The 15,995-nt window shown below is 33.7% G+C and overlaps 1 protein-coding gene across 1 annotated transcript; it reads left to right on the plus strand.

Moving 5' to 3' along the window:
* LOC104719526 (putative expansin-B2) lies at positions 1-1,344 on the plus strand. The gene is made up of 4 exons (XM_010437465.2): positions 1-230; positions 359-471; positions 550-737; positions 857-1,344. The coding sequence occupies exons 1-4, from the start codon at positions 38-40 to the stop codon at positions 1,182-1,184; spliced, it is 822 nt and encodes a 273-aa protein (XP_010435767.1). The 5' UTR covers positions 1-37; the 3' UTR covers positions 1,185-1,344.
* The last annotated feature ends 14,651 nt before the right edge of the window (positions 1,345-15,995 follow it).

The raw sequence follows: 15,995 nt of genomic DNA on the forward strand, positions 1-15,995 counted from the left end.
AATTCATCCTTATTAGCTACTTACTATTATCACCACAATGGCAATTGTTGTTGTAGAACGACGTTACATGATCGTGACCTTGCTCTTTGCTCTAACTTGTCATTTCTCAAACTTAACTCATTGCTTTAGCCCCAAGAAACTCAACGTTTCAGCCGTCACGACCAACGATTCTGATTGGTCTATCGCTGCAGCTACGTTTTATGGCGAGCCCAACGGATACGGAAGCGACGGTATATATATACATAATACATGCGTTATATATGTCAATTACATCTCTAAATAAACAAGCAAGTAACTATGCTAGCTATATATTTAACTAATTACGTACTAACCACGATATATATTGATTATAATGAAGCTGGAGCTTGTGGTTATAGAACCGCTGTAGCACAACCTCCGTTTTCGAGCATGGTATCAGCCGGAGGTGCTTCGTTGTTTAAGTCAGGGATAGGATGTGGCGCATGTTACCAGGTTACTAATTACAATTGATTAAGCAGAAGAGATTTAAAATGAAATATTTATATATACTGATCATATGTGTACGTACAGATTAAATGCACTTCGAACTCGGAGTGTTCGAAAGATCCGGTTACGGTAGTGATTACAGACGCATGTCTTGATTGCTATAGAGAATCGGTCCATTTCGATTTGAGTGATACAGCGTTTGGGGCCATGGCGATTTCTGGTCAAGGTAGTCAGCTTCGCAATGCCGGTGTTTTGGAGATTCTTTACAAAAAGTATGTATCTAATTAAGGATTTGACATTAACAAGTTATATGATGAGTATATTTCATGATTACTTAGGTTTATGTATTTACTTGTTTTTTTTTTATTGTGTTCCACTGATGTGTGTGTAGAGTTGAGTGCAACTTTGCTGGTGAAACGGTAACGTTTCGAGTGGAAGAAGGTTCAAACGACCACTACTTCGCGGCTTTGGTTGCGTATGGAGACGGAGAAATTGGCCAAGTCGAAATCAAACAAGCTCTAGATTCTGATACGTGGATGTCTATGAGCCACTTATGGGGCGCTGTGTGGAAGCTTCAAGTGTCGTCACCTTTGCGGGCACCGCTGTCTCTCCGAGTGACTTCGCTGGAGTCCGGCCAGACTGTTGTGGCTACCGATGTCATTCCTGTCGGCTGGCAACCCGGTGCGAAGTACAAATCGAACGTGAACTTCCAAGTGTAGCAGCTGGAACCAAAGTTACTTATCTAGAGTATAAATGATATATCTCTTACTACTTATAAAACAAAATTAAAATGATTATCTCTTACTCTTACCACTTTCAAATAATAAAGCATGTATCTCTTACTATTTTGAAAATAATAAACGATATCTCTTACTTAAATGTTCAATTCCGTCGGTAAGGTGTGACACAATACTATTTGATGTATGAATTACTATGAGAGTTACCCGCACGCTTATGCAGGCAGGAATTTAATAGAAAATAAATTTAATTTTATTTTCTAAAATACTAAAATAGTTTTTTCTTCTTTTTTAATGTTTAAATTTTCTCAATTCCATTTTTTAAAATGGAAACAAATAAAAGAACTCAATAAGATGTTTACTATAGTATTCTACATATGCAATATCTTTATTAAGATTTAAAGGCCCATTTTCAAAATTTCAAGTATTTAATAAGCCTAATACATTCATTATGAATAATTTTAATTAGAATAATATAGGAAAGGAGATCATTCTGATCTCTGAAATCAATGAACTAATGTACTTTCGTTTATTTTTTTGTCTATAAATATATGAACTAATGTTATTTGGTTAATTATTTGATCTAAAAATATATGAACTAATGTTCTAATTGAATTCCTTCGTTTAGTCCATTAAGCTAATATAGAAAGCAACCCATATAAGGGTTTCTAGTACTTGATCATACAAATATTTAACATATTATCAAGTTTGCATATACACAAAATTTAAAAACTAATGTGCCTTCAGCTTACGTCCATGTAGTTTCTCCTTCATGCTCCATTACATGATTTATGTAATAACGTCCAGCAAATTCCGAGCTGAAGATATAGAAAACACATTCATAAGTTAAACCCTAGCATGATACACTACTTGATATTAATGAACATTCAAAACTTACATGGCCTTGTGATGCTCAAGCCCTTCAAACTCCGGTTTTATAAATATCTTGGAGGAGGCCAGTGTGTTTACAATACACGGTTTACCTAACGATGTTTTAAGAGGTATAAAAGTTTGGTAAATGATTATACCACATAGTGTTTAGCATTTGATCAATCAAGCGAGTGTTATTAATAGTACATACCTTCATATACCTTCCAGAAACGCAGTACACAAAACACCGGTTCGGTATGATATGTGAGATGGCATCCAAATGCCTCACATAAACACATAAAACGGGTAGCACAGTCGCTTACTGCACGACACTTGATAGTTTTATTCCTTCAAATGTAGATAGTCGAAACATTTTATGAAATAGTCAAACTCTAAATTTTAGTAACATGATAGGTGGAATAAATGTATTTTACCTGCCATTTAATAGCGTGAAGACAATTTCATTATAATGATCTCTGTTGTCCTTCACAGCTACTACACATCCACAAACATCTATTGTGGAAAAAAGTCATATTTTCCCCCAATGAGATGAATGAACATTTCCAAAATCTATCATCTACATACAACTATTTTGGTAAAAAGTTCTTTTTGTACTTTTCTATGGGAGGGACCAATACACAAAGTTCCAAATATCCTAAAAAGTCTCAAGATTCCTTAACACAAAGATTTCATAACTATATTAACAGAGTTTAAACATCTATTTTGAGAAAAAGTCATAAATTATCTTTACATTGAAATAAATGAATGTTTCCAAAACTATTTAATACTCACATATAACTATTTTAGTATTAAAGTTCAATTTGTATTTTTCTATGGAAGGGACCATTACAGAAAGTTCCAAATTTCCTAAAATGACTCTAGATTTCTCAACACAAGGATATCAAAAACCTAAATTCACGGAGTTCAACTTAATATATTTAAAACTAATTTAAGGAAAACGTACCAAAAGAGATGATATGGTGGATTCTTCCTCGTAAAATATCATCCAAATCTTCGAATCGGAAATAATTTTTGGAATTTATCGATTCCTTTAGAGTCATGGTTGTTTCATCCGTAAACTTGATTTGATAAGGATGATGGGTATTCCTCTCCTTGAGGGTTGGATTGATGATTTTGAAATTCCTAATATCATACCATTCATCCTCGTAGATGTACTTCCGGAGCTTGAGTAGTGTAGTTGGTATAAAGGAAACTTCAATTGTGTCACCCTTCAAAATTGATAAACATTGTGTAAGAAAACTATGATTTAAGAACTGTTTTAAATCAAACATAAGTAGAATTCTCGTTCTATTAACTACTCTAACCTTTTCATCCACAAGAAGAAGAACCCGTTTTGTGAAGAATTCGTTGACATACCAAGAATTTAAGACCTTGGCGTAGATACACCATCTCGTCCTGTCGGGATGAAGATGAGATATAGAATCGTACTTCATGATTTCCACTAATTAGGGTGTTTGATCAGTGTAACATCTGTGTTCCGGGATTATATTTTAGGTTGTGTTGTTTAAACCAGAGTAGTGGAATTTTAATTAATTTCGGTTTAATTAAAACTTGGTTTAATCTAATTAAACCAAAAGCCCTGAATTTTTGAAAGTGTCGCCTCCTTTCTTTTGCTGAAGTGTCGATGTTGGGAGTCTCAGAGAAAGAGAGAGAGCCTTGGTTGATTTTGGTGTGAAGGAGAAGGAGAAAGAGATCAAAAAAACTTTATCTTAGAGAGAAGCCACTGAATTGTTCCTAGTCTACCCAATATTACTTGCACAACAACAGCTATGCACTCGCGTTTATTAACTCACCAACAAACCTGATACTAGGATTTTTGTGTGTCTATCCTAGTAGGTTCAATTAACCTTATGCAGTTGTAATACTTAAGGTGTCAATCCAGTTGGGAAACTTTACTAACAATAAGATGCAATCAAGAAATCACAAGTTGAGCCAAATCAAAAAGAGTGTTTTTATGTCTAACAATCCTAGAGTGATCAGAATGCAAAACGAAAATAAATCACAGAATTAGAAACGAAAAATGTGTGACAAGAAGCGTACAAGAATAAGTGAAACCGAAAATGATTCTAAGCATGAACAAACGAAACAGTCTCAAGTATGTAATATCAATCAAAAAGATAGAAGTCCTAAGGATGGGAGTAATTGATGTCGGTGGAGTATTCTAGTCTACAGAGTGTTTAACATGCCACAAGTGATTTATCCCTAAACTTAGCTAATCCAATCTCTTGGCAAAAGCTACTCAGACTCAACCACTTCCATATCCAGCTCTCGCTAGAGAAACATGGTTGAGTAGGCATGACAAACAAGTTCGTTCATGTCAACAAACATCCTAGACAACTAATCTCGTAGGTTAGGAACGTAAGTCTCTGGCACTAGTTGGTCAGACATTTCATCAAACACCTTTTGGGTGTGGAAATGTCTCGAACCTAGTTCCAATTGATCAAATAGATACTAGCATTTCTAACACTAGTTCAGAAGGGAATCATAAAAATCAAAGCTTAAACACTCTACATCCTAAGATCCTCCACCTAGTCTATCCCATCCCCAAGAACTCTAGCACTACTCAGATCCGGAAATCATCACCCAAGACACAAATCCAGAAAAAAATTGAACAAAGCATAATAAGATAGACAAGAATGAGATGAACAACTTTGTAGAAGAAATCAAATGCAAAAACTAAACGGATTAAAAGATATCTGGATACAAAGTCTCAAAACGTTTTAGGTGGCTAGGTAGAACCTTAAGAACAAAACGAGAATGAGATAAAAGATGTGATGTCTCAGCAAAGACTTAACAAAATGTATATATAGTGGTCCAACATGGGAAGCCCTAAAACTAAAACGACAAGATAGAGCGTTTGAGACAGAACGTCTTCCTGACATGTGCGAACAAGTGGTGGCTCGAGTGGGTGATGGTGTTGGCTCGAGCGGGTGGCTCGAATGGGTGATGGAGGGTCGAGGCGATGGGCAGCGGCTCGAGCTGGAGGATCGAGTCGACGGGCAGCAGCTCGAGCTGGGTGTATACGCATCTACTAAAGCGATGATAACTCTTGAACCACACCTCCGATTGGCTTGAACCAAACGACATTGGAAAGATGACTCAATTCTCTATAATTTTGATGAAGCCGTCAAAAGCTAAATACCAATCCAGTGGAACGGCTCGAACGGGGTGGCTCGATCGACGGTTCCGAAAGTGTTGATGACATCCATTCCAGGCATGATGGATCGAGTGGGATGCTGGTGCTTCTTCCTGGGAGCGCGTCCAAGTCGGATGTCTGTCGAGTCACATGACGTCCATTCCGAGCATGCTTGGTCGAGCCACATGTCTCAACTTCCATTCAGTTCCAACAGTCTGGACATCTCCTAAACACCTGAAATAACTCCAATATGCAAGATGTATGCAAGACCAATGCAAAGACTACCTAGATATGTATTATTATGCAAAAGAGACTAAAAACAATGCAAAACAATGAGTTAAGAGAACAAAATGAATAACAAATGCATGATGAAAGAGTGTAAAATATATACATATCAGAACCCTCAAGCAATATCTTTTCTTTGCTTAATTCTAAACTCACACTTTTCTCTGCTTAAAGTGCTAACCCTAATAAGATGTATTTCCTTCTCTTATATAGACTTCAACAATCTTCACCATACTCTTCTTTATCTAGAAAGTCCTACAATGTTTCATGTCCTTCACAACACCACTCTTTATCCAGTAGGTCCTGAGAAGTTCATCATCATCATGTTGACTTTACCAACCCACTTGTTTGTAGCTTCCAACGAACACCTTTTAGGCTGACACCTTTTTCGCGCACGCTCCCCATCTCCATATTTGATGTAATGCACTATCTCCAATGTGTTGTGCTGGTAGATACCACTTGACACTTTCCCGCTTCGTCTGAAGTTCTTCAAGCATGTTCAGCCACAACTTGTAACTCTTATAGGCACTCTGTTTCTTCAAATCCAACCTTTGCTTATAAAATACTCTCAGAGTCTCACACGCATTCTCTTCGTCTTGAGAAATCAGAAATCTCTGTTTTTCTTCTTCTTAAAAAAACAAAAAAAAAAACAAAATCTAATCCTCTCGTTATCTTTATGTCTTTTGTAATAAAAGAAGCTCTCTTCTCGATACAGAGGATTCGATCGCTGATGCTGATCATCCATGTAAATATTCAATATATTATAAGAGTATTTATACATGAGGAGCTCTATGGAAACTAGAGTTAATAATATAAATACAAATATACACATTACATATTTGGAATGATATGTTTCCTCTATATACCCCCTCAAGATGGTGGGGACTTGAGGACACCAATCTTGGATGATAGTGTAGTGAATGAGGCACGAGCTAACAATTTCGTCAAAGTATCAACAAGCTGATTTCTTGTGGAAACATGAGCAACACGAAGGATGCCGTTTAAGCCTGGGCAAAATACACTGATCCGAACCGATCCAAAAAACCTAACCCGAACATGTATCCAAAATTGTAAAATACCCAAACGGGTATTAAATCTCTATATCTGAAAACCCGATCCGAACCGAAATTCGAACGCGTATTCGAATATATACATATTATTAATATAGAATAGTAATATTCATAATTTTAATAATGTAAGTGTCCAAAATATTCAGATTTTTAGATATTTATTCATTTTTAAGTGTTTAAACTACTTTCTAGTAAAATTGGATAAAAATACTCTAAATTTTTAGATAAATTGGGTATTTTTGAATAATTTAGACTAAATTGGATACTAAAATTTTGAGTTTTATGAACTTCGCGTAATTGGAATCCGCACCCAAAATACATGAACCGAACCCGACCAGAATCTGAAGTCTAGGGGGTCCTCTACCTCTAAATCCAAAAATCCAAAATACCTGATCCAAACCTGAACAGGTACCCGGAAGCCCAGACCTAGTGTCGTTGGTCACTTGATTGCGAATGAAGTGGTAGTCAAGGGTCAAATGTTTCATCCAGGAATGAAACAGTGGATTAGCGCTCAAGCAAGTGGCGCCAACATTTTCGCAATAGATGACCGGTGGAAGAGGATACTTGACACGAAGTTAAGTGAGGAGAGAACAAATCCAATGGACCTAAGCAAACGTGGTTGCCATGGAATGGTATCCAACTTTTGAGGAGGATCGCGCGACTCCTTTTTGCTTTTTAGAGGGCCATGACGGGATTGCGACCTACGTAAACAATATGTGCATGTGTCGAGACGTAATCATCAGTATCGCCAGCCCAGACAGCATTGGAATGCATGGATGGTGGTGGTGTTGTTTTTGTGAAAGAAGATACTATATGTGGTTGTTCCGGCAAGGTACCGCATAAGGCATTTTGCGGCCTGCCAGTGCTCAGAGGTTGGTTTGTGCATGAAATGAGATAGGCGATTCCCCATGTATGAGATATCGGGTTTGGTAAATACCAGATACTACAAACTACCAATCACAGTTTGATACTTGGACGGATCAGAGAGAAGTGTGCCAACAAATAGAGTGATTTTGGGAGAGGCGACCATGGGTGTGCTCACCGGTTTGGCATGAAGCATATTATAGTGAGTGAGAAGATCGAGGGTGTACCTCTGTTGAGTGAGTTGTAAGCGATTGTTGGTGCGGTGAGCTTCAAGGCCAAGGAAGTAATGGAGGTCTTCCGGATCGTTGATACTAAACTGATTTGACAACGATTGAAGTGTAAGGTTAAGGAGAACCATGTCATTGCTGGTGACAATAATGTCATCCATGTAGACAAGTAGGTAAATTAAACTCTTTCCACGATGCAAAATAAATAACTAAGAATCAGTTAGGGAGTTCGTGAAACCAGTTTGAAGGAGGAAAGTTTTGAGTTCTTGGTACCATGCGCGGAAGCTTGTTTGAGACAGTAGATAGCCTTATGGAGACGATATACATGATTTTGGAGATTGATATCAACAAAAACTTGAGGCTGCCAGATATATACTTCCTCATCAAGTGTTCCTTGTAAAGAGGCATGATTCACATCAAGTTGTTTGATTGGCTGGTTGCAGGCGACGACTGTTTAGAAGACAATCTGAATTGTGGTGGATTTGATGACAAGGCTGGATGTTTCATTGTAATTGATCCCTTTGAGTTGATTGTAATCCTTCACGACAAGTTGTGCCTTGTGTCTATGAATAGAGTCATCCGGTAGGTATAATTTGAGTCGAAAGATCCATTTGGTGTCGATAATGTTTTGATGTGGAGCCAGTTTAACCAACGACTAAGAGATTGCGCAGCTGGGCATTGTATTCTTCGGACATAGTCAATCTCATTACCACATGGACGCCACGAGTATTTTGACTCATCACTGTTAAATCTTGCTTAACACTGTTAGAACATATGTTGAAATTGACAACATTTCATATAGTTCAGATAGCTAATTTGAATTTTAACATGAGTCAGATTGCTATTTGCATAACATTATAGTATAGGTATGAAAAAACGTTTGACAAATAGTTGGGATTTGATTCCGAAGTTTGTGACTATATACAATAAAATGTTAATTTTCTTTTTTGTACTATACATTATCTAACAAATACTCTTAGCATTATTTTATTTTCATAAAGTAAAGGAAAGAGTGTTAAAGAAAAACGCACGTACCAACATTTCGATGTTGAAGAAGTTACTAACTTTTATTAACAATGCATTTTAATCACCAACTTTTTTTGTTAACTGACCCAAATTAGTATTGTAGTTAATTCTTGCTTCAAGGGTAGCGCGGAACTAAATTGACAAAAATAACAATAATCAGCGATTAAATTGAGAAGACAACAAAATTGAGAAGACAACAAAATTGAGGCTTAACAAAAGTTAGCAACCACTTTATCGCTTGTTATGCTCAATTGTAAAACATTTTAACACAGAATCAATAAACTATGAGTCATATAAATAAAAACAAAAACTCGATGAAACCAAAATACAATTAGGTAGAAACATTCCTTACACGTAGACCATGGTCCAAGCTTATTCGTAACTCAAACAAATAAATTTATTTCAAAAATATTTAAAAATATGACAATAAAAAACAAAATGAGGAAAAAAAAAATTTCTCATTCAAAGACTTTGCAGGTATGAGTCCGAAAATTTTATTTTGTTTCAAAGACTTTGAAGACATAAATAAAGGAAGATCGATTGACGAATCATCTTTTAGTTAGTTCTTTTTTATTTAACGAGTTGTTGGAATCGTTTCAGTATTACTTTCAAATTATTTCTTAATATCAATTTAAAGAAAAATTTTGTTTATTGCAAAATAGATGTATTTGGCTGTGTAATTGATCTTGTGGACAAAACAAGCCTTGGTGGGATTGCCAATGCTGAAATTGGGATGATCAACGATAATAATGAAGTAGTTTTCACTCTTCTGAATGGTAGGTAATAAATTTTAGCTGATCTTATGTTTCTCCCGTATGAATCTCTAAAAAGCATCAACGACACTTAGTATAATTAGATAAAAATCATAATTTAGTTTTTAAACTATAACTATAGGAATGAGAGTATAAGACACTTAAGTGTTGTGTAAGAAGAGATTATTCTTCAAAGTTCATGTATTACTGGAGATTAAATGGATGCCATCTCATATATAAATCCGAGCCAGTGTTCTATGTTTTACGATTTTGGAAATTTGGTGATAGTGAAGGTAGTAAAACCTCTATAAATTAATAATGTTGGGACCAAGACATTTTATTAATTTATAGTGATATTAATTTATCAATAAATCAATAATTATTAATTTACACTACAAAATAATAATTATTAATTTATAGGTATATTTTTAATTGTTTAATTTTTAAAAAATTATGAATTGAAACAAGTTATGCAAAATAAGATTAGAATTTTGGATGTTGTAAATTTTATGGTATTGGAATTGAGTTTGAAATAATTAAAAAATATTGTTGACAATAAATTACAAATATTATAGACAAATTCACTTATACACATGACATAAATATTCAAATTTATGAATAAGAATATCAATTATCGTATTTTAATAGTCTATTAAACTATCAAAATGTAAATGATGCATATTTAGAAATTGAAAACTTTAAAAAGTTTTAGCTGTTTTATGAAATGTTATAGAATATTTTATATCATTATAGTTTGAAGATACAACATAGCAATTGTTTTATAGATATGAGGATTAAGAGAAACATACTTTACTATTTCAGCATATATATATGTAGATATAAATTTACATGATTATTAATTTATTATATTATAGGGATCATATTTTACATGGAGATTTCAAAAAAACTATTATTTTATTATCTTATCGAATTTTGCTATTCTTACACTGTCCCGATTTCGGACTAACAAAATTTATTAATTTATATTGTTTATTAATTTATAGAGGTTTTATTGTATGTTTCTTTTTGTACGCTTTATATTGAATTATAATCTCTTATCAAAATTAAACGAACATATTACTAACTTTCTGATAACAATTGTAATTACTTATAGGTACATCATGTATTGTGAATTGCCTTGGGTCCTCGAGGATCTACATAAATCCAAACACTAACAGTTTCGAAAATCACAAAGCCAAGTAAGTGTTAAAATAGTTTTGAATTTGTGAATGTATTAATCTATAGCAAATGTCCTTTTACTCGGATAACTCAATGAACATATTGACTATATGTTCAGCTGTGAATTTGCTGGCCGCTATTATATAAAGTATGTGATGGAAGATCAGGATGACTCTTGAGGAACATGGGCGTAAGGCGAGCAAGATAGAAGACGCATTTTGTATGTGAAATCTATGCTGCTTTTTAATGTATAACGTTGAATTCTAAGTTCTGATTATGTGTATTCTATGCAAATTTTTAATGTCTTTACTCATGTGTAATATACTGTATTTGAAATTTCAGTATTAATTATCTTTTGTTATCAGTTTGACGCATGATTATTAGCTAGGTTACTAATATGGAAAACTGATATATCATGGTTTTTATGGTTTTTAACCATGATATAAGTGTGTTTTTTGAGACCTTTTTTTTTATTTGTTTACTATGATGTTTTAGAGTTTTTACAGGATTTTAATGATTTTTGCACGAATAGAGCGATTTGGATGGTTTTGGAGCATTTAACCGGAGGAAATCAATTTGGATTCTGATCATGTAACCAGCGTCGACCGACACCAAAGTAGCATCGGTCGACACCACGACAATCCGACTATAGTCTTCAAAATTGGAAGTTTTACAAATTTGTCCGAAGTCTTCCATAATTGCAACACAAGTCTCTGACGTGTTTTAGGATATATATATATATATATATATATATATATTGTTTTTGGGTTTTAGAAACCCTTAAGTTTTATTTTAGCAGCTTTTTGAGAGAGAGATATTGAGAGTTTTTAGAGAGACGAATCTGAATTCTTTTGTAGAGAGAAGAATTCTAAACTCCCTCTTTTACTTTTGATATCTATTGCATGTTATTCAGAATTATGATTTGTTCTTCATTAAACATGTCTGAGTAGTTTGCTTGTTAGGTTCAGGGTTTTTCACAGGGTTTTCATGATTTATTAGATATGTTATTTTTAGGGTTCATAATCTTTTATGATCTTCATCTCTGATTTTTTTTCACGTTAATTCTTGTTTGATCACCTAGAATTAATATTTTAGGAAAATAAATTGATATGAAAACAGAATTGTTTTCCTGATTCAACCATTGATGAGCAAAATTACTTTTTACAAAGAGATTTGAATTAGTAATTTTGTGAACAATCTAAACCTGATTTTAAAGCTGATTTTTAATCTAGAATTTTCCAAAGATATTTGGATTTTCTGGTTTTGAATTTAGAAAATATTTGCAGTGAGAACTGATTTATTTTACAAATTGTGTTTAGAGTTCCAGATCTGATTTTAATTGCTTGAACCTTAATTAATTTATTGATTTAATATTTTATAATTTCATGAGAAATTCCCTAGGCCTAACCTTTTGATCTTCTGAATTCACAACACTTTTATTTAATATTTTTGCATTGATTTTAAATAATTAAACATTCAGTTTAGTGTAATAATAAAACTCTACAATTTATTGTGTTTGAAATTTCCAGAATTTTTTAGGAAAAGAAAAATTTTAAATTTATGGAAATAAAAGAACTATGTACAATAATATCACACATCGGCTAGAAAATTTTTAGACAATGGTTCAGAACCAGTATAAATAAGATTAATATGCTTCCAACAACGAATGAGCAGGAAATCTTGATTTATCAGACATCCAAGTTTCAAAGTTTTATTCGGTTTGATCCAGTTTTTTATTTCATCAAATTAAAACTTTAAAAGGTTTCAAATATATATATTATAATATTTAAAAATTTTAAAAGTTTAAATATTATAAATATTAAAACTTTTAAAAGTTCTTAGCTTTTAAAATTTTTTTAAATATTATAATTTTAAAATTTTAAAAGTTTAAAATATTATAAATATTGATGTACAACATAAATTATCTTATCTATCTACGTTTTTCTTTTTATTTCTTATGAGGTGTAAAACATATTTTTGTGTATGATTATATAGATGAGTTGATATTCTTTCATTAATTTTTTATTTTTTATTTTATTTTTTATTTTTATTAGAAAAGAAATGATTTTTTTCTTGGAGTTTGATGGGTTCAAAACCTAGTATTCTAAATACTTTTAACTTGATAAACAAAATTTTAACTCTTAGGGATCATATTATGGAAAATGTTAAGTTTACATAAATATGATTATATAGTTTTTTAAGGATTGCACTACTAATATTTTCGTCTGATATCAAACAAGGCAACAAAAGGTGTTACACCAATCATAACCGGTATCAAATACAAAAATACAATTCATCTAAAATTATAAAATCTATATATTAATCAAAACATACATTTTTCTTAATAATTATTATAAAAATTGTCCACTGCCGGTTAAAATCTTGTTTCTTTTATTAGTGAATTCATTGGAAGTGTGATTTACTTAGTTGTATAGTTTTTCATTTTGATTTTCCATATACATTTTATTTGCTAACATATCTAAAAGAATGTGTGATTTTGTTCTTTTCATTTCATAAACATTTTAAAGGAGTTATACACTAGAGCTGCATGATCTTGTTGTTGTTTTTGGTAAGAATGGGTTATGGATCTAGACAATATCTAGTATAGTAGCCAAAAGCTAGTAGAACCTTGCGCAATATTCTTATCGTGATTCCATCTTAAGCTCTAGATTATCTCGAGTTTTCGACAGGAGTTTGGAAATTGGAATGTCAATGCAGTACTTGAGTTACAGTACTTAAATTAGAGTTGAGTCTTTTTGCCATAAGATGTTTTATTATAAGTTTTCATTTGATGGTTATGTTTTTTATTTCTTTTGAGATAATTTATAATTTTTTTCTTAGTATATATTTGCACCTATTTTATTACTTTCAATATATAGTTATAAATTTGAAATTTAATTTAAATTTACTTGAAATACATCTGGTCTGAGTCCTATTATAACAATAATAAGAATGACAGAATAACTTTGAAATAAATAATTAATAAAAAAAGAAAATGATGTGTTGCTCGTATGGTGTGACACATCAGCTTCATAAGCTGGTGTTGACAGTTGACACATCAGTTATATTCTCTAACCTATCAGATTATAACATTATTCGTGGTATACAACGAAATAATATTTTTTATAATTAATTTACTTTTATATAATTTTTATGAATTTGTACTATAAGTATATGTAGTTTCTTTGAATTTACATACAAATGTTATAGTGTTATATATATTAGATTGGTTCTCTCGTATTAATTTATAATATGTGTTATTGAATGTATTTTGGTTAAGCTCATAAAAAGACTAAAATATCACTAGACGAAATAATTTAGTATTAGGTTAAGATTTTTTTGTTGTAGGTTGAGATAGATTGTTTTGTTGTAGGTTGAGAACGATTGTCTTTAAGTTACATCCGCTTATTGGTAGGTTGAGATTGATTGTTTTTGTTGATTAAGTTTTTGGTTGTGTTTGATTGTTTGTTTGAGATTGATTGTGTTTGACTGTTTGGTTACCACAAACAACTTGCTGGTCAGAAATCATATGTGCAAATTCATCAAGAAATGGTAATTTAACATTGCTTCCATGATTTTAACACACTTAACACCTTGCTTCCATGGTTTTAACATTTTACTATTTCTTTGTAGGAGGAAGAATTGGGTCGTCCGGTATCATTTGGCGAAGTGTTCATGAAGACACATACTCCAGCTGACGGATCGTTTGTTGATCAAAAAGCTAAACAAGTAGCTGAAACTTATGAGAAAACATTAGAGAAAAAACTGTGTGAAGTGGACGATGATGGTCCAGAAAATTCAGGGAATTCTTCTGAACGTTCAAGTCATTGTGATCTCAACATTGAGGAAAAGAATGAAATCTTTCTTTAGGTACTCTCAGCATTGCTTTCTTAATCCACATTTTGGTTTTCATAATCTGCATGGTTACTTTATTAATACTTGTTTCTAGCCTTCACTAACGAAATGCTTTTGTTTTTCTTTGTTTTAGTGTATTCAAACAGATGAGAAGGGAAACCTTTTTGGTCTTGGATCTCTGGTTGAGACACTTAGAAAAGGGATAAGGAAAGAAAGCTATTGAAACAACCCGTTTTTTTTTTAATAATAAATACAAGATATAATTAAGCATCCCATACTACTTAACTAAACCAATCCAAACCACAACTCATCATTAAACCAGCAACAAACATTATGCACAGCGGAAACATACTAAGAATACCAAACCAATATATCATTAATACAATATCATTCCTAACCATTCTATCCAACAACCTAACATGACTCTAACCAAGGTTCCAACAACATAACCGCACATAACCAACATCACACAAACGAGACCCTAGACCATCCTCCTCCTCATCGCCTTGATTCCAAGTTCACACTTTGCCTTTACCAGCACCGCAAACACAAATTGAGATGCATGAGTATTTACTAAACACTCAGTGAGGCAATCCTCCCATCTATTGGGCTATACACACAAGCAACGGAGATTCCAATGTTTAACAAAAAACAAACAAAATCAACAAACCAAGCAAACAAACCCACTTGGTGTCGATCGACACCGACCCCGCAGACACGTTCTGCTCGAAGCCGATCGTCGAAACTCTGTTTCCAATCATCTCCAATCCGTTCCAAACTCACCCAAAAGCTTCAGGAACCTATAAGAACCATAACAAATCAAGCAAACAAAGGATTCTCAGACTTAGATAAGCCATGGTCATGCAGTCACCTCTTCTGCAGGAAGTTTCTGACCCAAAACTGACGAATCCAACACCTTAGAAAGCTTCCCCTTCGTTCTTAACACCAAATCTCCACTCCACAGGAACAGATCTCACCAAAACAGCTTAGAATCTCCAAATCCCCCAAGAACTCTCTCTCTTCTCTCTTTTCTCTCTAGAAACGGCAAAAACACTTCCTTCCACGACCTAGGTCGAGTTCTGCCTTTAAATACCTTGGTTTGGCGACTCCACTTAAACCAAACCGCTCCAATTCGAAAATTAAAACAATCTGGTTGAACCAGAAATTGCTGGTGTCGATCGACACCCATCCCCAAAATCCACAACTTTGGTTCGCGGACCTACTGGTAGATGCAGATCAATTGGTGACAGCTTGTCTTGTGGGAAGGTTGTTAAAGGGTGGGGACCAGGGTTCGAGTAACGCCTGGCGCACCAATAACCTACTGGTGGATATCCAGTGAGGGGTTAGGATCGATGCCCTGCAGGGCCAGCTTGGAGTCTGTTTGGGCGCCTAACGGGGGGCTAGCGGGGTCTACATACAGTCTGTTAGGGCAAATAGCGGGGTCTAGTGGGGTCCGCGGGAAGGGTTGTCACATAAAAATCGATTTTTATGTAAAAACCCATCCAGTG

Source organism: Camelina sativa, chromosome 10 (assembly GCF_030686135.1).
Source record: "Camelina sativa cultivar CO46 ecotype springtype chromosome 10, ASM3068613v1".
Classification (NCBI taxonomy): Eukaryota; Viridiplantae; Streptophyta; class Magnoliopsida; order Brassicales; family Brassicaceae; genus Camelina; species Camelina sativa.